General features: G+C 41.7%; 1 protein-coding gene across 1 annotated transcript; it reads left to right on the forward strand.

Moving 5' to 3' along the window:
- The first annotated feature begins 455 nt into the window (after positions 1-455).
- On the forward strand, positions 456-24,813 carry LOC133128628 (zinc finger protein 644-like). The gene is made up of 7 exons (XM_061242309.1): positions 456-577; positions 9,683-9,732; positions 16,605-19,481; positions 20,273-20,842; positions 21,673-21,798; positions 22,118-22,220; positions 23,210-24,813. Exons 3-7 carry the CDS (start codon positions 16,619-16,621, stop codon positions 23,400-23,402), a joined length of 3,855 nt encoding a protein of 1,284 aa, XP_061098293.1. The 5' UTR covers positions 456-577; positions 9,683-9,732; positions 16,605-16,618; the 3' UTR covers positions 23,403-24,813.
- Positions 24,814-25,715: the final 902 nt, after the last annotated feature.

Below are 25,715 nucleotides of genomic sequence, written 5' to 3' on the forward strand. Positions count from 1 at the left end.
CCCTTTTTACTTGAAGGTGTGTTCTTTGGTTTTGTCTTTCTGCTGAATCTCTCGCTCTTGCCATCAACGTGATTATACAAACATAATAACATATTGTAGAAAAGGGGGCACAATTTAGAAACAACACCCTGCATCGAAAGGGGCAGTATACCATGTAACATTTTGAGAGACGATGTGTCTGCCCCCACTCCCACCATTTTTCCAACCTTCCAAGCAGCCACTTTTTCAACCAAGAATTTTTCTGCCGTCTGTCTGGAAGACTCCATTTACTGAATGGGGGCGTTCATATGTTTTAATGCAAAATGAACACGATGAAATACATACAAAGAAAATCAAAGTCAAGCCATATTAGAAAATAAAAATGTATCGATTTCGACTGTATTTGTCAATTATTGTATACTCAGACCAGTATATAAGTGTGGTTTTATTGTCTACAGAACTACCCTCTCATAGTAGTAGTTTAGGCTGCAGACTATCAGGCAAAATGGCGGCTGTGAAATGGATGGAGGACGATAGCGAACAATAATCAACTGTAACGATTATCGTGCTTATTGTTTACATTTCCTGCATTGGAAAGGTAGGTTTTGAATTATATTACAACAGTCCAGCCATTGCAGTATCTTACTCAGACGCAATCCGTGTTGTCAGCATGCCGTGTACTGTTGGTTGGGTCCTTGCTTTTTGGTATGGCACATTAGCTAATGGACACTCAGCACACAACAACAGCGTGTGAGATAACGAAGGAGCCAGGCATATCTGATGCGATTGTGTGGATGGCCATGGTTCCATTCTACCCCTTGCATGGTCTCAAAATATGAAGCTAATTGGGATGTTTCGTAGTGTTAACGTTTTTGCATATATGCATAGCTTCAACTCAGCAAAAGTTTGAAGGCTTAAAAGAACTCCGCCGTTGCACTCAAAAAGAACTTGACGTGTAACCCCTTGTTTTACGAGTCTCTTGTTAGAACGGATCCAAAGCGTTGTCAGTCATGGTAAAGGATAACCCCAATCTTAACATCAGCACGCGTTTTCTTTTTTGCCCTTTAGTCGCTGCTGCACCCTAAGGTTTGTGATTTGACATTGCAAGCTTGTAAACGAGTGAATTGCATTGCCATTTCACAGCCCATCAAAGGTCGCGTTGGCACATTATGTCCCCCTTTGCAGACAATGTCTCTGCATTATGTCAACTGACAAGTGTTTCACATTTCATACCTCGACAAGGTCTCATTTCTACTTTACATGAAAGATATCTCTGTAAAGTAGATCCTCTCAATGGCTTGCAAGATGCAGAGTCACATGTGAATGTTGCATCTCTGCACTCCTTTAGGTGACACTAGTGGCTAGACAGAAATGCTAAAACCATAGTATTGCCAACACTATGTTCTCAGATCCCCACATATGCAGTGAGTTGATACAGTATATGTATATGCACATGACCTTAATCCATGATTCTTTGCATATGTCATTTGATCATTTCTATCAAACTGTTCCCGTTTTCTTTTTTTAAATAACATTCTAGTTATTTTACTTGAGTAAAAATGGTGGTGCACATATTGCTTGACAATAGGCTGACATTTGCAGTTTTGTGTTCAGAATTATTCAGTCTCTCGGGTGGCACATGACTGCCAGTTGCAGATGTGGCTAGGAGTCTCAGAAGGCCGTGAATTATTTTCTATTGTGTTGCCCATGTGGGAGGGCTTCAGGTGGTAGACTGCATCATCACCCAGTGGTGCTCTCTCTTGTATTGTGTTTGTATGATTAGAAAAGTAATGGAAATCATTTAAACGAATACAAATTCATTCATTCATTCGTTCATAGCTGGCTTACTTACTTGTGAGTAAACTGAACGCTAAACCTTTTATTGTTAGCGATTTGCTTTTTAGCTACAGTATCCAACCTTTGGGGAAACCACCACTGGGGAAAAAAAACAGTATATATATATATATATATATATATATATATATATGTATATATGTATAATTTTATTTAATTATTATTATTTTTTTTTTTGACCTCACAGTTACAATCCGCTGCTCAAATATTTCAACCAAGTAGATTGACAAAGTGCTATTAGTTTCAGTGAATTTGACAGAAAAACTGGAGCAGCCCTCCAAGCCAGTGACTGCACAAATCTGGCTGATGGATTTCAGAAATAGCAGACTGCTTTAAAATGTTTTGGAGCATGTGTGTTGAAGTGTGTGACCTCCTGACATAGCCATGGTTGTTGGATGTTGTGATGTAAAGTTGAGAGAAATCATATCTCTGTTTTAGCTAAGAAGCTAAATAAAATTCAGTTAATGTAGTTAACTATTAGCTATTAGACCGCTATGTATAAAGCTCAGCTCAAATTGTGTTTGATTCCATATTTTATTAAAATGGCTGGTTTGCTGTTTCCTACTGTCGCAATATGCAATGACGTCAGAATACCTATTATATATTGGTATTAGGGGTGTGAATGGCTAAACGTTTAAACGGTTAACCGAAACCGAGTTGTACACGTTTGCTATCCGATTATTTTTTCTGAAACTGAAATGGTAAGCTCAGTTTAATTAAGTAAATGTGATTTCTCCACCAGTGACAAATGCACAAATTGGTCGCACAATTGAAAGAAAGAATATCTGGTTGCGTACTTCCGTCAGGCTAGTCCTAGCAAGCATTCTTTGGCTAATTTAGGGGGTTAAGAATGCAAACACCACAGGAAATTGAATGCTGCAAGATTGTAGTTATCAAATAATTTCTCTGTGTTTTAAAATCTTTTGCTGTTTGTTCACTTAAGGCATTTTGTTTGGCGTTTCTTGAGGTTCACAGAGGACTCTTTGTTTATTTGTTGACACGCGAATTCCAGCTACTAGCAAACTGAACACAGCTTTCCTCTGTGCCCTGTATATTAAAACAAATAAAGCAATACATCATTGCACGCAACATTACGAAGTAGGCAAGTTAAAAAATAAAGGCTATAATTACGTGTAACCGCTTCTCATAATTTTATTAAATCCAACAATTTATTTAGCCTAATAGTGTAATCACTATCCAACGTTTTTTTTAAAGTGTTGTCCAGAGCTAGCTTACCTACATTTTCCAGGATCATGTAGTTTAACTATTTCTAATATCAAGTAGAATTGTACTTAAACCAAAATATGGGATAAAACTTCTCAAAACAAACACCTCAAGTGACGTCACTGGACATGTTTGGCTTGAATCTCCAGCCTGTGTTTCCCAGAAGGTAACATCCTTTTCCACCCTTGAACACAGAGACTGGTTTATGGACGGCCACCCATCCAGGAGATCCCATAACACTCCCAGACATTATGGTAATGTTAGCATACAAATATCATGGAACCTACCATGGCTAGCCTGAAGAATATGACGGACAGCTCTGAATTCGCCAAGTTAGAGGACAAGCTTTTTGATTTTGACGAAGAAATACCAACTTACAGTTTTGAATTGGGATTTACAGAGTTTACATCACTGCCAATAATAACTTTGATCAAACCCGTGCTACATTCTGCACTTCTTCTGCAGCAATAGGTGGATTAATTGGAAGAAGTATCCACATCCAAGATTTTCATACAGCTTGTTAGCTAGATATTTACTTACTCGTTGCTGAGTTGCCCTCCTGGACCCTTTATCTCTCTCTCGCTCACGCAATTCCTCCTCTGTAAATTCTGGATCAAAACTGTAACGTCAGCAATCGCCATCAGCTATCGGACACTGAGGGAATGAATCCACTGTAATTAATGACAGTGGTTCTGCTGTTGCCATTGCGTCACGTTCAATGTGTCATAGTTAGAGAATCGCCATGGTTAATTTCTCGATGGTTGACAAACGTGTTCATTCCCATATAGTGAATTGATTTTAATGAGAAATGTAGTTGTTCTGCTTGTTTTTCCTCATTTAACTCCATACAAATTTTTATTTATTTATTTATTTATTTATTGTCTTTGTGACCCACAAGACACAGCCAATCTCTGCAATTCTTAAACTGCGATCCTTTGCTTACTTATTGCCTCCCTCACCATCTTCCGTACTCTCCATGGAGATAATATGCACTTGCATCCTCTTCCTGGCAAGTTTGCAATCATCCGTATGTTTTACGCCTTTTTATTATTGCCCTTACAGTGCTAAGTGGTATGTTTAACCATTTATGTGGTTTTTGTGTTGTACTCATTAACCGACTTGTGATGGTCAATTACCATCTGTGTCTTCTGAATTGACAGTTCTTTGGCTTAATATCATTACATCTTTGAATAAAATGCTAATTGATGGCATCCAAATTAGCCATGTACATTTATTCAGATATTATTTTGTCAATATAGTTTCCAACATCTGATGTGTACCAAACCTTTCCCATATTCAAACATGGGCAATCCAAATAAATGTTTGAAATGCTCCCTCGGACCACCCAATCTCTATAGCTGTGTCTCAAACTGCATCCTACCTGCATCCTACCCGCATCCTACGACTCCTACCATTAGCGGTTCCTGCACCTTCGTTGGACTTCTGCCATTCTGAAATGCTCATTACTGGGGCAACACGAATGGGTCTTGCATGCATTCATTTGGCAAACCCTTTGAACATAACCTGGAGACAGAAAGTCTGATAAACTTCCATGCTCCGCAGTACTGCGCTCCCGAGTCCACACTCCAGTCAGCGTTCGGAACATTTTGTTCATTAGTCGTGACATCTGACCCGTTACCTTCGACCTCTGATGTAACTATCTAAGAAATGCTAATGGCTGACAGCTATACATAGCTACACTGGTTAAGATTATCACGTTACAAGACGAGTGTTGTTTTAGGTCACATATTGTGCTGTTCATTCACATTGCACCACTTTATTTGCATAGAAGATTCTCGTAATGCACCATCTTTCCCACAAGTTTATAGGTAATCATAGCTGGATTGTACAGCAGGGAACAAATACGACACTTTTGCTAGCTTTATTTTTGTATGTTATGGACACACTAGCAATCCTGCCAGCTTGCTAGTAAGTTCTTTACAGCACATATACAAATATGTATTCCTGTGTATACAAATATGAATATTTGCTAATATAGCTAGGTTACCTTGAGCTAGCTGTGTTAGATTAATGTGAGCTAGCTAGCTCGGTTAGCTACAGCAAATTGCATTGCAATACTGTTAAGAGCTGATGTTATTAAGACGGCTACAGTTGGTGAGTTCAGTGTTAAAACACTAAATGTTAACATAAAAAATATGAAATGCTTAATTTATAATATAGAGGGGCTTCAGTCTGCGATCTTGCTGCTGTCATCCGCCATTAGATGACATTTCTTGTCTTTTCACGGTTTTCTCGAAATAAATTCTTGGATTTTTTCCAGTCGATGCATGCAACGATGTGCACTCAAAATATTGAACAAACGGAGTGCACATCCGGGCACTTTATCTGTGCTCGCACTTTCTGACTTTCGGTTTGGACTCGCACTCCAAGACGGATGCAGGCTCGTGATGTGCACTCGGAACATGGACATACGCGGTTTCAGGCACAGCTTACGTTGCAGGGATTTTAGGATGTCACATTAGCTTCTTCAACCTTTTTAATACATTGCCTCAAAATATGGAGATAATTATTTTCCCCTGTTCAGAGTAATGATTCAGTAAAGTATTTCATTGTGCTTTACTGACTCATTACTGACTCATTCTTCATTGTGCCATTGTCTAGTAGGATAGTGCCCGTTTCTGTCCACTAGGTGCCACTGGTTCTGCTCGCCGGTGAATCGTTAACAACAGTATTTTAATGCTGCTTCTTCAAATAATGATCACATGAGCTTTTTGCATCATGGTAGGAAACTCAAAATGCACACTCATTGTGGTAAAAAAAAAAAAAAAAACTCCCTCTAAATCCAATTCCATACCTAATACAAGAGGCAAAAGACATTGCAAGGGCAAAAATATATCACTGTCATTGCTGCTTATTATTTCTTATGTCTCATTTTCTGCTCCTCAGAGAATCCTCCATGAAAGTAATGTCGCTACTCTCCAAATTGCGTTGTCGGCCAGTTGCGGTTATTGGTGCTTTAATGGTAGCAAGGCTTTTATCAATACAGTAGATGAAGAACACATGGGTATTGAGGTCAAATTTATACATTACCCAGCAAGATGCTTTTTTGGCCCAAGAAAGATCATAGTACCTCATATCAGCGTCCTCTGTACCATTAAGACTTTTTTTTTCAAGATTTGCCAGAATCCATGTTAGTTCCATCTGCATTCTCTACATTTGGAAAAAATTGAAATATTCACTGAAAAGGAAAAAACATTTTATTTTTTATGAGCCCCCAGAGCGTGATATGTGTAATACCCTGCTCCTAAAAATGATACAAATTATAGCATTCAAATTATAGTTTACCATTATCATTGTCATTTCAAAATCAGTCATGTATATATGCACAGTTGCTGTCAATTGAGCAAACTTCAGTATGATGCTATTTGAAAGCAAGTGTACCGTTAAGGTCCTGTCAATCTACAATTTGGTTGCAAAGACTCATTAGAGTCTGGCCAGACATATCAGTTGTGTTGTATTTGAGGAGTCTTTGTGTTATCTCAGGACCTTTCAAGCTATGATTATCATTGAGATTTTATGAAGCATGTGATTTCCTTGCAGGCTTGCCTAGAGAATTTCAGGCAAACTACTGTTTGTGAAAAGGTGTTGGGGTGCAAACGTTTGTTGAGAAGTACTTCAGCGGTCTAGTCCAGTAAGCATACAGTTGTTTTTGTGGTTTGTATTTAAAGGTACAGTAGGTGATTTCGGATTTCTAACGGTCAAGAGAGGAATTGCAGCAACAAATACGTTCAAACCACAACACTTCTCTGTGAACGTGCTGAAGTTGAAACGCCATTGGCTGTGGCAATTAGACCAAATTTTCAACCAATGAGCTTGGATTATTGTACAGCTATACAATGTTGGATAGAGTGGCCTGTCAACTTCATATTTTGAAACCCAAATTTAAGGACTATAAACACAGGAAGAGGGCAAGTCAAAATGTCACTGAACCATTTTCAGTGATATGAAGGGATTTACAATGGTTTTGTAACAATTATTTAACAAAAACGTTCCCTATTGTACCTTTAACATCAAACATACAGACAGAAAAGTGTTCCTCGTTATCCACAGGAAAATAATTGTCCTCTTTAAACCAAAGGTAAAGACAGTAAGATAATTTTGAGACATAGTAAATGGGTCCCAAACAGTAAGTCCCACTGTTAATCAATGGCAGTCAAACCAAAAGTACCTCTATATAAAAAGGCACCGTGTTGCATACAAAGCAGTTTCCACAACCATACATCAGTTTTTACAGTTGAGAAGCTGTCATTAAAGGAACTGCCACTTCCCTTATTTCCTGGAGTGTGTGTCATTGTCATGATTACAATGTTTAGTAGGTCTATGGATAGATTAAGAAAATGTTCATGGTCCTGCCACTCTCAACATACTTCTTCCTCTTATCTAATATGGCATTTTGTCATAGTGCTCAAATATCACTGGTATTTAGCAGCTTCTATCTGTCTGTGGTTCAGACTGTAGCTCTTTGCTCATTATGTTTTTCCGAGCTTTTTGGACGTTGTAAGTTGTTCTTAAAGCCCAGTCTACTTCAAACGGCCAACTTGAGACAAGACGGGTCAGTTTCACAATGTCTGCTCTTGTCAGCTAGCGTTTCCGAAGTTGACTGTTGTTCTGTCAAGTTGTGGACGTTGTAAGTTGTTCTTAAAGCCCAGTCTACGTCAAACGGCCAACTTGAGACAAGACGGGTCAGTTGCACAATGTCTGCTCTTATCAGCTAGCGTTTCCGAAGTTGACTGTTGTTCTCTCAAGTTGTCTGTTTGTTGTATACTGGTTTTTTTATTTAGCCAATCACGAAGCAGAACTGCAGATTTTTTTTAAAAAAGGTGGAAATTTGGACAGCAGAGCGACAGGAGTCTCATCAAACTGTTAGCTAATGTTATGTTGCTAAAAGAAACACGGCACCGAAAGCTAAATATAGACAACATAAAGTTAATGTTAGCTAGCTAAACAAAATATACATATAAAAGTCACTAGAAGATGCATACAAATATAAACCGGCAAGCACGCAGAGTCGGCGCTTTGGTGTGGACTGCCTAGTTTTTACTCCGACGTTCTCAGATTTTAATTTGGACGTTAATTTGGACGTTATGAGCTTTCTCCCTTCTTGTCTTGTCTCGTTTCATCTCAAGTCGGCTGTTTGATGTAGACTGCGCTTAAGAGTTTGGCTCTTACATTGACACTTGGAAATATTCTCTATTTGACAGTGTAGAATTTTAAATCTCCGTTATGTTTTAAAAGCTCCAAAGCGCGCAACACCGTGTATGGTCTGTACCCTCAGGCTAATGTACTATTTGGGAAGTCTTATTCCAAGTCTCAGCAGTAACTCAGTCAGTCTCACTGCTGTAATCATGGTTGAAACTTGATGACAAAATGTATTTCCATAACTTTTTATTCAAACGATTATTGGATTTGATTGCTGAGCCAGGAGTAAGTTGTGTTTGTTTGCATTCTTATCACTTATCTGAAAGAACATAAAGTCCGAAAAATATGAATTGGTCTTGCACAGCGAAATGGTAAACCGCCTGTGGAAAACAAACCAAAGTCTGAAGTCAACCCAAGAATCTCAAGTCGCACACTTTTACCACATGTGGCTGAACAGTTACAGACAACGTAAAAATGTAAACAAGCAAATTTACCGTGGCTTCCGAAATTATTCAGACTCGTACACTTTATTACACTTTTATCCTTTGTAGATTTAATTTTAAATGGATAAAATCGCCATTTTTGCCCATCAATCTACACTCATAACCCATAACGTTTTTAGACATTTTTACAAATGTATTAAAAATCTAAAACTGAAATCTCTTACTTGCATAAGTATTCCTGGAGTTGTCCCAAAGCCACCCGAAGCACCCCCATAGCATGATGCTGCCACCACCATGCTTCACCTTAGGGATGGTATTAACCAGATCATGAGCAGTGTCTGGTGTTTGCCAGACATAGTTCTTGGAGATCTGCCCAAAGAGTTTAATCTTTTGTCTGAGAATAAAATGGCATTTGGAAAATTCCAAGCGGGCTGTCATATGCCTTTCAAGTGGCTTCCATCTGGCCACTCTACCATAAAGGCCTGATTGATGGAGTGCTGCTGAGATGGTTGTTCTTTCAGCAGGTTCTCCCATCTCTGCAGAGAATTTCTAAAGCTCTGTTAGAGTGACTGTTGGCTTCCTACCTCACCCTGGCCCTTCTTGCCCGGTTAAAATCATATTTGATAAATTTGACTGTTTGTAGTATTCTTTTCTTCCCAGTAGACACGTCATGTCATGTTGACAATTACCTCTGAATACTGTGCCTCACATTGTTGATTCGTAGCCATGTTCATTATGGTAGTGGTAGGGGGTAGGGGTAGCCTGTAGCGTAGTGGTTAAGGTAAAGGATTGGGGCACGCAAGGTCGGTGGTTCTAATCCCGGTGTAGCCACAATAAGATCCACACAGCCGTCGGGCCCTTGAGCAAGGCCCTTAACCTTGCATTGCTCCAGGGGAGGACTGTCTCCTGCTTAGTCTAATCAACTGTACGTTGCTCTGGATAAGAGCGTCTGCCAAATACCAATAATGTAATAATGTAGTGGCTTGATGTCTCATTGGTGGATTTTTGTGATATCTTCATAGGTGGATTTTCAGAAGAGTGCAGAGAGGAGCCAATGCTTTGGAACAGCCTGGTAAGAGATCCCCGCAGTGCTCCATGAAACATCCTTCAATTAAGTCATGCATGCAGAGATTGCAAATGCTCCTTGTTCCTATAATTGTATAAGGGGAATGATCTCCATTAGCTGTCTTCTCATTCTGATCGTAGGCCTAGCGTTACACCTTTCAATTACAGTCAAGGGTACAAAAAGCTTCCAAACAGGTAGCTTGCTTCTTTGAGCATCTAAGAGGCACCTTGATGCAAAGATACAGCAGTTGCCATGTTTGGCTTCCCGGTCTTTGCTCCTTCAGTTGTTATTTGAATGTATTCCATTTTCTGAGGCTGTGACTATGTGTGATAGCTAGTTCTGCCGTGTTGAAAGCAGAGCTGTCAGATACGTGTCAGGGATTCCCTGCAGTGGCATTCTCTTATGGACTGCTTCTCTCTCTGATGTATGCCCTCCCCTAGTTCTTACCTTGGCACCACATATGATTAAAAGGCTATGAAATTTTCACTGTACTATTTTTTTTTAAACTACTAAATAGATGGCTCTTTAATGCCTTTTCAAGTGACAACTGAACACAGTTACATGCTGTTAAACAATCCTTTTTACTTTCTTCCTTTTTTTATTTTATATCACTGCAGAAGTACTAATTGCTGCTCACTTGTCAGGTTGGCATTTATGTTGATTTGCAGAAGTGCAACAGTACCTTGTGAAAACAGCACTTAAAGCTATAGGCCTTGTAATGTCTTCTGTCATTCTTTCTGTTTGACTTAATTTTTCCCATTTTTGGGACTTGTTTAAGACAAGGTTGTGGTTTGGAAACCCACCTCTTTTCAATCAGCCCCCCTTTCTATGGCAATACTAAATTATTGGGCCTTCATCCCAAACTCTTGCTCATGTTTTTATTTCAGGTGTGTATTATATTTAATTCAGTTTTTTTTCTAAAAACCTTTTTACCTGAAAGGTTAAAGCTTTGTGGAATATCCACACATTTTAAGCTTTGAATGCTCTCCTGAATATTTCCAGTGGCATTATAATATTTGGTGGTTTGCCAAAGGTCAAATCCTCGATTCCCCTTTGTACTGTAATAGGCTTTTGTTACCACTAGGTGGCAGAATGTGACTATTGGTTAATGTGTGCCCGACCTGTGTATGCACAATTCCCGGTGACTTCTATCAATGTGCATTCCATTGTCCTGAGGAGGGATTCTTTGCATAGGGAGTGTGGTGGTGATTTGAAAACTGGATGTATCAATTTCAGCCTGTGGCGCAGTTCAGTGTGTTCATTTGAAACTTTGACCAAATGCTGAATCATTCAGACACCAATTCCTGTAGGTTTGTGTGCTATATTTATGCCATGAGTAGCTAAAGATTCCTTACCAGATAAAGAGAGAAAATTTCACAGTAAGTAGAATAAACAGTCAAACTCTCTGGAATCTGGCATTTACAGCAATTTTCCAATGTTGCTTGTGATGTAATATCCTGTAGTCAGGGTAGATTTTGCTAAACCTTTTGCGAACCTAGAGGATATTTTTCCAACTAAGCTTGATTTAATGGCATATATATTCATGAGAGTATTTTTATTTTGCACACAAGCACTGTCAAACATCTATAATAGTAATTTGTCTGTTTAAAGAAGACTATCCTGTGCCAATAGTATTTGCAGTTTTAGATCAATCAACGCGTTGAAGATAAGTGAATTTGACCTATTTTATTGTGTATTGTCCCTTCATCAATTGTAAATTATAAGGTTGTGTTTGAAGCTATAATCTAACATGCAGCATTGTCTTTGTTTCAACATCCTTTTCAGGAATACACATGATTTAGAATGACCTCAGGAGTAGAATACATCATTGTTGCCAAGGCCTTCCTTATTTAATAAGAACATTATTCAGTTTATGCCATACCTTGCAATTTCTCAGGTAACCACCTTCTATGGCAGTGCATTTTCACGCTTTTGTGCATGATGAGCATTTTTGCTGTGGGACTGAGTCCCTCTGCTGGCGTTAAGTAGTATTGCAGCTTGTCCTGAAGAAGGGTCATCTGACTGCTCTTTGCGGCATCCAGCCCATTATGCCCACAGCATGGCTAGTACATTTGCTATGGATTGGATTCATATGTGTAATGTCCATAAACTGAATTATAGCCATTCAGGAGACTTACAACATTGTCATTGAGATTTGGTGACTTACTGTATAAACCTGATTCATTTTTGGGCAAGGCAAGAAAGTATTGTGGGCAGTGTATTTCATTGTATGTTGAGGCACTTATTAATATTTATTAACATCTGTTTTTCTGCTAATTGACTTTGACTTATACTAATTACCAATATGTAACATCCATGCTATAAATAACTTTGTTTATTGACACCAGAAAATGTTTTGGCACATCTTTTTATTGCTTTGGTAGTCCTGCTGTGTGTTGTGTGCCTACAGTATGTATGTATGTATGTATATATATATACAAGCATTCATTTTCTGAATACTCTTGTGACAGTTAACTTTAATTTTAAATTAATTTGATTTAATTTCTAGTAGTATTGAATACAGGCTTTTTTAAGAATTAAAAGGTGTCTCAGTGCTTACTGGATTTGGTCAGAAGCATGTGCATTTTTCATACAATTACTGTTCAGTCCAAATTCACAATATGGAGATGGCTGAAAAGTGAATTCCCAAAGCTTGCACACGACTAGCGAAGGTCTGCTGCTAACCTCTGATGATGATGATGATGATGATGATGATAGGCGTGATGCAGAACCTCATTGATAAGCTGATGCTAATTGGACTGAAGACAGGGTTTTCCCCCTCCTTTGTATAATTCACCGTTCCTCTCATTAGCTTCCCATTGCCTCCCAGCAAGACTCTCCAGGGAGGCAATTTGCATGCCTAGATTCCCCGCCTTTTGGTTTATAGAGGAAATGTGACCCCCTTATTTGTGGCTTGCCTTTGATTTGTCTGTCATTCCCACTGATCTGAGAGCTGTGCGGAGGGGTTAATGAACGGCGCTGGTGCCGGTCCGGTCCGGACCGCAGGGGGATGATTGACAGCACCTTTGAATAAGTGATCCAAGGCTGCGTCTTTTCAGCACCAGCTCAGCTTGGGAGCCAACTGCAGATTGGACAGAGATCATTCAGGAGACTAACTGACTCAGAGATCATACCGAAGACTGACTGGCTCAGAGATCATTCAGGGGACTGACTGACTGGCTCAGAGATCATTCAGGGGACTGACTGACTGGCTCAGAGATCATTCAGGGGACTGACTGACTGGCTCAGAGATCATTCAGGCGACTGACTGACTGGCTCAGAGATCATTCAGGAGACAGACTGACTGACTGGCTCAGAGATCATTCAGGGGACTGACTGACTGGCTCAAAGATCATTCAGGAGACAGATTGACTGACTGGCTCAGAGATCATTCAGGAGACTGACTGACTGGCTTAGTGATCATTCAGGAGACTGACTGTCTGGCTCAGAGATCATTCAGGAGACAGACTGACTGACTGGCTCAGAGATCATTCAGGAGACAGACTGACTGACTGGCTCAGAGATCATTCAGGAGACTGACTGACTGGCTCAGAGATCATTCAGGAGACTGACTGACTGACTGACTGACTGACTGACTGACTGACTGACTGGCTCAGAGATCATTCAGGAGACTGACTGACTGACTGACTGACTGACTGACTGACTGACTGACTGGCTCAGAGATCATTCAGGAGACAGTCTGACTGGCTCAGTTCACTATTTGGAATGGCCTTTTATCAACTGTCCTTCAGTTTGAAACTTCTTTAAAATGGTTACATACCCAAGAATTGCATCATTGCTGGTGTTTTAAAGGAGTGGCGCTAAACTAGCGAAGCCTTGGGAAATCCCCGTCCGACAGTGCTCCTAAATCCCTTACATTTTAAAAGGTACTGCTTTAAGCTTCAAAGTTTGCATTGTTTAATCTTGCTTAACCCTGCAGGCCGTGGACTGGGCTGTGTCAGCAAGCTGAACCATTTGAATCGGTCCCCTGCACCAGAGAAATCATCCTCGCAAGACGAGGCTGTGTTGGCTTCCTGTGACCCGGTCCTTTGATGTTCTCTCCTGTTCTTCAGCGTGACTTCTGCCTGAACCCAGCTGTCACTCGTTCCCTGTCCCCTTTCATCTATCTCAAAACGTTCTTTTTTTATTAACTTATTTATTAGTCTTGTGTATGGGGTGTTGATCTATCACGTGTTTGGTTGTGCACCTGGCTCAGCCAGCAAGAAATTAGGCCGGGTGAAAATAGTCTCGCGCTATTTTTGTGATGTGTTTTGAATCAGCTTCTGTTGTTGTTTAGATGTCATCTTACTTTATATTTTTTAAAAAGCAATTCAGCAATGGTAGGCAGTACACATGCCAAAGCACCATGCTTCTTGCACCTCATTAGTGGTTTGTAAAGTGGTATGGCCCCTCCATAAACCACACGGATCATCTCTACTGTCAGCCTGTATTCGAACAGGAGCCCGAGGTCTAAAACTGAGTTTTCCCTCTGTCTCTGTGGTCTGTTAATCTACATTTCCTGAGCGCAAAGCCTAGATTTCTGAACAGAGTTCTTCCAAATGAAACTCTTTCTCCGGATACAGTGGATGTAAAATAAGCGTGGGACTGTATATGTTGTGTGCGCCACCATTTCCTAAGTGTTTGCATTTTATTCTGTTGTTTTATTTTATTTTTTTGTACAGCTGCGATATACAATCCTTTACTAGATAACTTCCAGGGCCAGAGGATTTTCCAAACAGGCAAATGGCTCTCTCTTTCCTTGAATTTCCTTAGCCTGGCTCTGTTTAGCTTTGCAACTTTTTAATAATACACAGGCAATAGTGAGGGGGGGTTGCATTATGGCAATAACATGTGGAAAAAGAGTGGATAATAAGCAGAAGGTGCATAGTGAGCATGTAGGGTTTGCTGAACGTGTGGGCGTTGTTTCTGTGAAATAAGACTGTGATTGGCTGTACAGTAGTACATGGATTAAAGTGCATGGTTGGTTGAATGGGGAGAAAAATGAGGGTTTTTTTTTTTTTCCCTCTCTCACCCCTCCACTTTGCTTTTACCCCTTAATCCTTCCAGGGATTCTCTGTCTCTACCATCTCTACAAGTGTTTGCCACCGGGAACTTACTAGCAATAGCTGAATTGTACAAATAGAGTCATGTACACATTTAGAATGGTATGGTGCTCAAATATCTAGTGCATGTAGTTAAGTCAATGCACAAGTCAGAGTAATTAATTAATTTGCCTTTGTTGAGCTTTTTTTTGCTATACTGTACACTCAAAATGTAGAAGACTTGTTTAATGATGTGTAGTTCATGCGTGTGATTGGTTGTTAAATATCTGAAGAAGGTTCAATCTTCAGGGACCATCGAATAATTATGTGCAATTATCGCCTCGTGTCTTCTGTGGTAACCTCAGACTGACATGCAGTTAAGGTGTGACTACTGTGCAGATGCTTTGACAAAGGAGAACTTGGAAGGAATAAACTCGAAGACCTAAGCTCTTTTGCGTTTTCTCCATTTTCTTTGCTTTATAGAAAATGATAGAGATTATTACTATTCATATTATTATTATTATTATTATTATCCTAAAGAAGTGATTGTAAAACTAAAACTATGAGACACACGTCCTACCTACCTCCTGAAATGAACGAGACGACACTTTGGATATTTATTCCGTATATCCCCCTCCCACACACTTTGTTTGCTTTTTATGAAGGAAGAGGGAAGCCTTTGAGCGTATAGAAATGAGAAGCAGTTTTGCATTTTTTGACTGGAGGAAGGTAGCAGATATATAGCCAGGCCCCCACTGTTCTGTTGGAAAGTAAGTGGGCTGTTCCCGACACCCCAGCAGATGGGGAGGGTATGCTGTGTGGAAGATTTTACTGTGGAGGTGCGGCCTCTCATTAACGCTGAATACATGTACACGGTCATATACAAGTTTTGGCACCCCTGGTCAAATTTCTGATTTTGTTTAAAAAAAAAAAATTAAAAAAAATCTGGGTAAAAATAAGTCAACCTCAGAAATTGAGCAAATCAATGGTAATTATGCATACATTCTTTTCAAAACTATGTAGTTTCAGTTTCTCCCTGGCAGAAGTTGTGCCAACTTCCTATTTTCACATAATCTTAGCAATTTAACTGGAGGTTTTGGCTACATGGTCTCCCAGTGAGAGCAGCAAGTAAAGATTTAAACTCCTTCTTTCAAACTTCCCCCCCTCAGTTCAAAGAAAGGTTTTGTGTCTGTCCATTTATAGGTAGTTTGAACAGTATTTGAGCTGAGAGCTGTGTTGGCACACAATGAGGGTAATGTAGTCAAGTATGATTTCATTGGTATGTGTTCCCATGGCAATTGGTCCATTTCTGGAACACTTCATTGGCAGCTGAGATTGTATAAGGGAGAAACAGGAAGGTTGTGACCCTGAGGTGTGGATTATATATACTTGCATAATTAGAGCTCACAAGTGTATTTTGAGAATAACAGCAGATGAACCCTGCTGAATTGGAGTAGGTGATAATGGGTGTCATTTAATCATATTGCAACACAGAATAATGGCCTGCTAATTTGTAGGAAGTTTTGCCATATTTAACTGTACAGTACATTTGTGCCTGCAAGTTACTTTGTGTGTATGGTATGCCTTAACGATTAAAACATGTAAATACCCTATACTTCTGTACATATGCAGTAATGTTTGACACCTTTCTGTCAGTGAGGTGTCTTAAAGTATTACTGTGACTTGGTACTATTCCCCATTTATAAGTGAAAGCAACAGAAATGTTCTGCTGTAATAAATACTTTCCGCTGCTGGATGCCTCTAAAATGGAGTCCCACACCACAATAACAATAATCCAAAGTGCACCCGTCTGATTTGCTTTTATTTGTTTTACAGAATAAATTGTGGAAATGGCTGATCTGAAGCAGCGTGCCAAGGAAAAGAAAGATGCAGACTCTGTATCAGACAGGGCAGACATCACTCAGGAATCGCTGAAGAACCGTATGTCCTCTCTTCGGAAAAGCACTTCAAGACTGTGTCAGCTGTCTAGGCTGCCCTTGGGCAGTTCTGAAAAGCCTCTAAACGGAGCCCAACCTGCTCTGTTTGTTTGCGGCAGTGTCCCTGATGTAGATCCAGATGGGTCACCAACTCATGCTCTCGCAAACGGACCTGGTTCACATGCCACCTTGGATGAGCTCTGTGCCTCGAACAACGGTGGCGTTTCATTGAGCGAAACTGCACCAGGGCAAGCGGGGAAAGTATCGCAGCCGTCCAGCGAGCCCAAGGCAGACTCTCTGAAGAATGTGCCAGGGATCCTCCCCAAAGGATCAGCCACGCAGGTGTGTGCCAAGGCGACGGTGTCGAAAGGAGACGAGAGCAAGTCTGAGGCCCTGGACGGACTCTCTGCGGACAACCAGGACGAAATGCTGGTCAGTCAAATCAGGGCCCCGAAGGGGATTGGTGCCAGGCGAATATGGGATTTCGACATGGAGTCTTCTGAGAGCTCTTCAGACGACTACGAGAGTGCGAACGATCTGAACTGGGACCCCCAGAAGGAGTTCATGCAGTTCCTGTGGAATGACCATGACGATCCGGACCTGGAGAAGAAGCTGGAGACGGCGCCTCAGCCCGCTGGGGGAAGACGACGAAAGCGCAAGATGGACATGGTGGTGATGGTGGACCCTTCTGAAAAGCTTTACGATGAGAAGTTGCTGGCGGACGTCGATTCGGATTTTGAGGAGGGTGTGCCAAATGCTATTTCTGGCAGCAATGTACATTCCCGCAGGAAAAGGCCCAAATTGCAGTCTTCGCTGAGCTCCTGTGAAACCTACCCGAGTGACACTGTAGAGGCCATCAAGCAGCTTATGTTAAGTGCGCCGTCAAAAAAAACCAAGGACGACGGCCTCCGCGAAGTCGATGCGGATTTGGGCTCGGAAGAAGAGCCCTCGTTTTTTCCGTGCACCAAGTGCAATGTCAATTTTAAAGAGAAGAAGCATTTGCACAGGCATATGATGCACCATCTGGATGGCGGCAGTCAGTTTCGCCACATGAACGTGCCTCGGCCCTTCATATGCAGGGAGTGCGGCCGCTCCTTCCGCGACCGCAACTCCCTCCTGAAGCACATGACCATCCACCAGGAGCGGCGGGAGAAGCTCATGGAGGAGATCAAGGGCCTGAACGAGCTCAAAGACGAAGGCAGGACCGCGCGCCTGCAGTGCCCGCAGTGCGTCTTCGGCACAAACTGCCCCAACACGTTTGTCCAGCATGCCAAAACCCACGAGAAGGACAAGCGGTACTACTGCTGCGAGGAGTGCAACTTCATGGCCGTCACGGAGCACGAGCTGGAGCACCACCTCTCCACCGCCCACCGCGTCGCCCAGTACGTGGCCGTGAGAAAGAACGACCGTTCGCAGGAAAACAGGACCCTCGTCGCCAAGAAAAACAACGTGGTCGACTCGTCGTCCTTGCTCTGCAAGATATGCCCTTACCGCACTCAGAGCAAAAACGCCCTGAAAAAGCACGTCGAGCTCATACATCGACAGCCGTACGTCGATTCCGATAGCCCGGCCTACGAGAGTACAAACAACTATGCAACGCCTGTGCATGAGCCACACAAGTTTGCAGGAAAGTCCCAAAAAACAGACGTACTAGACGTACAGCCAAAGCTCAGCATAGAGAAGCAGCCTTTCAGGAAAAGGACAGAACTGCCCTTTCGGTCTGATGACATAGCCGATCTAATTAGGAAGAAGAAAACCACACAGAAAGCCCGTAAAGGTTTCAATTCCTCGCTGGCGAAGTGGGGCTTCGGCAGCTCGGCCAACAGGCAAACGGCAACGCAACAAGGAAGTGACAAGGAGGGCAAGTCTTCTCTTCAGCAGGCTGAAAAAATAGACATTACGACGGGTCTTCCTTACGTTGAAGATGGTTACAAGGACAGTGACCAAGGTTACGGGGTCACGTTTTCAGCAAACTCAAAAAAGCCAAACTCTCTCCCTAGCTGCTACAAGCAACCAACACCCAAAACCGAGAAGCCCAATAACATCTGCTACCCAGGCTGCAATTCAGACAAGGGCAAAGGGGGCGGTGAAGACCACCACGGCAAGAGTTCAACAGTGGAGCCGACCATCAAAGGAAAGTCTCCATCCAAAAGAAAAATGTCAACTCCTTACCACAACACTATGGACAAAGCACCTGCGCTGCTTTTACCAAAACGGGAACAAACTCCAAAGAGGCATGAAACGCCCGAGGACATGGAGGAATGTGACGGAGCTTATGACTTTGATGACTACGCCAGTGAGGCCACGTCTAACTTCCTTGACAACAGTGAAAATGAACAAAACCCTTACGCGAGGAGCTACTTCATCCGCCGGCAGCGATTTACCACCAAAGAAGAGGGGGGGTCCCCCAGCGACCTGCCCAAAAAGGACTGCGACTGGGAGAATGGCGGTGAGCCCGTACAGAAGCTGGTCGTGAAAGAAGAGTGCATCGAGACCGAGGTGTGCCAGGAGGACCCGGAGGCTGACGCGGGACCCCACAGTGACCCTCTCCAGGACTTTGAAATGTCCCCCTTTGGGTCTGAACGCAAGTCCTGCCCCTACTGCCCTGCCCAGTTTGAGTCCGGGGTGGGCTTGTCCAATCACGTTCGCGGACATCTGCACAGAGTAGGACTGAGCTACAACGCACGTCACGTGGTGTCACCGGAGCAGGTCGCCTCTCAGGACAGGAGGCCCCGTATTCGCCGGAAGATCACCAGCATACGCCGCATCAAAAAAGGTGCCCACTAAGTCAACCTTGTACCTCCTAGCCTTGCTGATTCACTGTTTGCACGTATACACATACAGTATTTGTATTTAACAGTATGCTGCATGCTGACCAAGTCGCTGGATATCTAAATATATCTAAAACTAATGCATTTCTGATATGTGTATGTCGATGTCACACTCAGTGATAGTTTGCCTTTAGTGTTACCACACTAATGCTTGCCATTGCTGTTCGAGGAGTATTGGTTCACATGCTGTGAAACATACAGGATTACTTCTGTTGCATTGCTAATATCATTCCAATCGTGCCTTGCAGGCATCCAACATGCCACAGGGGGCACTGTTGTATAGCGCACTTCCCACTCAACTTTTCTGCAGCACTAAGAGCCATCATCACATTGTATGCCTTCCATATATTATTAACTAATAGATGAAAATAATAGCATCATATTAAGTTATTAGGTTTGTTTCAGATATTTCATTATTGAGGGGCTCCTCATTTAATCAAGAGATGGATTTGTCCCTTACATCAGGAATGTTTTTTAATTATGTTTTTAATGGTTTTGATTATTTAAAATAGAATTATGTAGCTATGTATTGCACATATATGGATGTAAGGAAAATATGCATATATGCTTTAAAACATTTGGAATTGTGCATTTTCCTTATTTTAGGTTAGTATGCATGTTTTCCCCGGGGTATCAATTACGTAAATTGTGTGGTATATTCTTTGAATTTAAGAACAGTTTTCATGACGGTAGTGAAGCATTCTGCTTGATTTCTCATTTCTCCCACTCTCCGCAGCGCACAAGACCGAGTCGCAGACCGAACACACCTGTCCGCTATGCGGCGGCTGGTTCGACACGAAGACCGGGCTGTCCAATCACGTACGAGGCCACCTGAAACGCATCGGGAAGACGATCACCAGCACAAGCAAGTCCCCGCTGTGCATCCTCAACGAGATGATGCAGGACGAGGAGGAGTACCGGAACATTCTGCAGGTGCTAAACAAGAAGCAGTTCCTGTCCCGGCCCTTCGTCTCCCAAAAGTTCGCCGGCAGCGACGGCCTGTTCCTGTCGCCGACGGGGGTCCCGGTGAAGATCCAGCACATCGGTCAGGACGGGAAACCCTGGGGGCCGGCGGTGACGTCCGGTCCGGAGGAGGAGAGCGTGGACAAGGAGCCGGCGGGGACCAAACCTGGCGTCAAAGCTCCCAACTCCAGCACTTTGATTGAGCTGCTTAAGAAAAAAAAGCTTGACGAGGAGATAGAGAAGAATCGCTCGCAGACCGCCAGGAAGTGTGTCAGCGTGTCCCCTTCCAAAGAGCGTAGCATCGCCGCACAACCTGTTAAGACTGAGTCTGGCTGGCCACCTGGTAAGGACCCTCTTCAGCATAGAAATGTCTAGACACTGATAGTAGCTCTGTAGCGCTGTATCGGCGTGGAATACAGATACTCACAGATGCATCGCTCCAACTCCCTTTAGGCTGCTTGTCATCAACATGGTCATTAGGCCTGCTGTATGCTGTGTTCCTATTTGAGCTGCCACCATGCTCAGAAATAAATAAAATTCCCTCTGCGTACACTTCTGCTGCTGGAGCCGTATTGTAATTGTTCTAGTTTTTATTTTTATTTCCGCCAGTTGAAAAATGCCTATAAAATGACGAGAAATCACTAAGTTTAGCAAGCCTATAGACACCAGTGCTGTGTATAAACACTTTCTCAAAAGTTATTCACAGAAAGTTATCATTCCAGAATGCCTGGCCCACAGTAAGCCAGTGTACTTTCAGTGGTTGTGGCTTTTTGCAAAAATGCATGTAAATCAGAAATGGTTTGAAATAATATACTTGGTATATACATTGACAGACACACAGAGGCTCGAACTGTACACTTTTGGTCAGATCCAAGCACATGGTGGCGCTGTATAGCTCAAAATATCGGGCTATAAAAATGAAACCAAGGCTATTCAATGAACAGGCACTGACAAAAATCGCTGGTGTCATGTGCAGTGAATTGGACGGTTGCCTCACAGCAAGAAGGTCGTGGGTTTGAATCCCACCTGGAGCCTTTCTGTCTGAGTTTCCATGTTCTCCCTGTGCCTTTGTGGTGTGGGAATTTTCCTGTAAAACAAGTTATTTTTCCTGTTCCCTTTAGTTTGACATTTTTGTGAATATTGTTGTTTTAAAAAAGGTTGTTTGTTTTTCAGAGAAAAATGAACTGAACAAAAAGGTGTGCATACACTGCAACACAACATTCCCCAGTGCGGTCAGCCTGTCCAATCACCTGCGTGCATATGCACGGCGGAAGAGAGTGGCTCTTCTGGAGGGAACAAGTAAGAACCGCTGTAATCATGTACTTCTAGTAGAGAGAGCCCAATATTAATACAGTAAGCAAAATAGACAATGATGGCAAGACCTTTCAACCTGCATAATTAGACCTCTGAACTTTGAACTTTTAGTTATAGTAAAGGTTATGGGGTCATGAACCTCACAGAGGTTCATCCAAAAACTTCTAATTCACATGACATGAACTGTGGTATTTAGCATTTATTTTATTGTCTTTGATTCTGGTGTTCCGATTCAGTAAGCCCAGAAAGCACCATGTGCCATGAAAGTGCCAGGAAGTGAATTCAGTACGCTTGTGTCTTTTAGCCTATGACTGTAAACAGAAGAAGCCGAGATCAAGGCCTGGGTCAAAGAAGAAGATGTTCTCAGTGCCGCATGCAGCTGATGAGATCTATCGGCTCACCTGCAGGTACGGCTTGCCTCCTACCGCTGTTTTGAGAAGAGTGTACCATTCTCCATTCATATTGCTCAGACGTGCAACTTTTAAAAAGGTTAGAAAACAAGACCATTAGAAAGCTATACTTCAAAGCAGGTAATATGGAATCGAAACTAGTGAACTATGGAAGCTGACGATTAGCTAACATTATGGGCAACACATGTTTTTTTTTTTTTTTTACATAACGTAGTAAGCAAGCTAGCTAGGTAAAGATTGTAACAGCAAACCGAGCTACCTGTAGGCTACCTGAAAAATTGCCAGCTATTCATGCAGAGAAGTATCATGTAAAAATAAACTTGCGGTGTTAGCTTAAAAAGACCCTGCTATTTATTTTTAACTGCAACGATGATATTTTTACTGCATGAACTTGGAAGTGTAAGCCAACTCGCACTCGCCATAGCCAAAAGTTGTTAACTGCTTTCTCTCCAGCAGGGGAACCAATGTCATACATACTGTGTAAACATATGTGCTTTTCAATAAGGTCACTGACTAAGGGACAAAGCCGATTCTTGGCTGGCCCTTTAGCATCCGGCAATAATATAACGGAGGCTCTTTTAAGCTAGATAACATGGGTTTTGTTCACACCTTGTCAGACCTTGTAATATTTCAAATTCTCTAAATTATATATGACACTGTTCCTCTAATCACGGGGGTAGGGGACTGCTGGTTTTCCACTCTCCCGTCACCCAAGAGTCCGGTGTGAAGACAGTCTGGCCAATCAGGGGCCATAATTGTTCGGTTGATTGCCTGGGAGGAAAGAGAACTAGGGCTGGATTTGGAGTCGAGGGTCTGATTTGACTACCCCTGGTCTATATTTACTTGGATGGTTGCTTTGACCCCTCACGGCCACCTCCCATTCCACCGCTGGGCGGTGCAGCGGTCTCCCAGCTGAGAGCTGACACGATTGGCTGAGGCGTGTGCTTGCTCTTCCCTCCCCCTCCCCCTCCCCCTCCCCCTCCCAGATTCTGCGACCTAGTCTTCCAGGGTCCCCTGTCGGTGCAGGAGGACTGGATCAAGCACTTGCAGAGGCACATTATGAACACCAGCGTCCCGCGCACCGGGGCGGGCATGGTGGAGGTGACGTCGCTGCCCAAAGACCCGTCCTCGCCCGAGCGTCAGACGCCGCCCCCGCCAGCGACCCAGGTCGCCTCGTGAGCGACGGAGCGATGGCAGACTCACTCTTTCACTTTAGGTCAAACATGCACATGTACATATATAAATAACTATAAAATATGTATATACAATTTTCTTACGATGGATACAGAACTCTCCTTCCCTTTTTTTATATCGCTGTCCATTAGGATTTTTAAATCATGTGATTTGGTTATGGAAAATGAAGTCTAGTTGTGCAACACGGAAAAAAACCAAGATGAAATGAAATTGAGAAGATTTGTATCTCGTTAACTCCTGTGTAGCACTACTTTTTTGGGGTATTTCTCGCAATGTTTTAGTGATATTTTACACAGTCCACATTTTAGAATTTATATTGCGATCACTGTTTTCTTTTTATTAATGCAGTAATATGGATTGTGTGAACCCACGACCAAAAGAGACAACCCCATACCTCAGTGTGTGTCAGTGCTTTGTCCATTTTGTGTAGTCTTTGAGGGCTTTAGTGACTATATTTTTGGCACGGTCCCCATTTGTATGTCCTCCTTTACTGATTTTACACGCAGCTTCTAACGGTTAAAATGTCCTCAGTTGTTGCGTTGCGTATGTGTTAATAATCATCCAACACAAAGGTTAATGATCTACTAAATGGCCTTTTTCCCCAAAGGCAACTTATTTCCGATTAGTCCGACATTTCATGCAATCAAATTTATAAATATTCATTTTGGAGAAGGTTTCTCGTAATGTATTTAAAGTGCTTATGGATGGTATGGATTTAGTTTTCTAGACAGATTTCTTGAACAACTGCTCAGTGAAACTTTGCCAGTGGATTTTTTTAATAGCTGTGGTTGACTGGACTCAATCAATAGCATCTCACAAACTCAAAATATCAGGTCCTTGAATTGGTGTTTATTACAGAATGAAGCACATTCATGTTTTTTAACGTTGTTTAATGCCGTAACTACTACAACTACTTCTCCCTGATATATAAAAAATCTCCTTATGTTCACTTACTGTATTTAAACCAATTTACTGTTTCAGGATTTATGCCATTTGAAATTGTGTTTTTAAATTATTTTAATGTAAATCACATGGTTATGGTGCTGAATCCTCATGTTAGATATGCTAAATAAAACGGCTTAAAGTTATACGTACCCCTCCTGACAACGTGTGTTTCTGAGTAGTGAATGTTACAAAAAAAAAACAGTTAAGCATTTGTATTTAAGTTGTGGATGTGTTGAGATGACAGTATGTACCATGTATCCATTCATTTTATTGCTGTAGATATAACAGTTGATTTTGCTGATAAAAAGTCTAAGGTAAAGCTTATTTTGCTTTGTGTTTAACTTGACTGTATACCTTTTTTAATCCATGTACAAAAAGTGAAAAAAATGCTTGGTAATTGACATATCATGTGAACATATCCAGGTAGGATATTAAAAATTGAAAAAGTAAATCTTTTGAGAGATTTTATTCAGTGTTTTGTATGTGCCTTAAAATTGATGTATGGACCCCATCCCACAAGAAACATGCAGTACATGTATTGTATGTCACAATCTCTCCTTATGTGAACAACACATTTTTACATATTATTTGTTTTTTGTGCATTCCATGCAAGTAACATAAATAAATTATAATCTTGTAAAAGGATTAAATCATTTATCCTTTATTGTATTCTACTTTCTGGAAACTTAAGAAACTGCACATAGATAAATGTAAATATGCAGAATCTTGTGGAAAATTTTACCATTACTGTGCAGGTGCTAACATTATAAATGATTTGAGTTTCATTGGCTGGTAAGTTATTTTATTCACAAGCACAAGAAAAATGATTTGTGGCATTCCTTGAGTGCTTTTGGTTGAATGTTAGAATACGCTTTTCAGCCAGTATGTTCATGACCCGAGTCACCAGATCACTATTCAAGAAGTTATTATAGTCCATTCATTTTCCTTTGGAGGGTCTCAGGCGTTATGTGATGCTGTGAGATATGTAAAGACTACAGGCGTTTGTGACTTTCTGGGGAGTTAAATAGGTTCAAGTCTGCTCATTAGTTTTAAGTGATAGAATAGGCGAATACAATTTACCTTGCTCAGTTATTTTCTTGGTGTGTGTGCTTCCTATGTTTTGCTCTGGTCCGTTCTCTACAACGCGTCAGTCTAAAAGTGTTCTGGCACTGCAATTAAGTTCGGAAGTGAGCATGTTACTTTGAATGTTGAACGGGATGCAACTTTTGATGCGTTTCTGACGGACGTTCGCAGATCTGCTGAGACTCGTCTGCACCAAGCCCGGCCCGGTTTAGTGTTTTATCTCTGGCTGTATTTAAAGCAGAGATCAAAGCCCTGCTAGCCAATCACCGT

Source organism: Conger conger, chromosome 5 (assembly GCF_963514075.1).
Source record: "Conger conger chromosome 5, fConCon1.1, whole genome shotgun sequence".
Taxonomy (NCBI): Eukaryota; Metazoa; Chordata; class Actinopteri; order Anguilliformes; family Congridae; genus Conger; species Conger conger.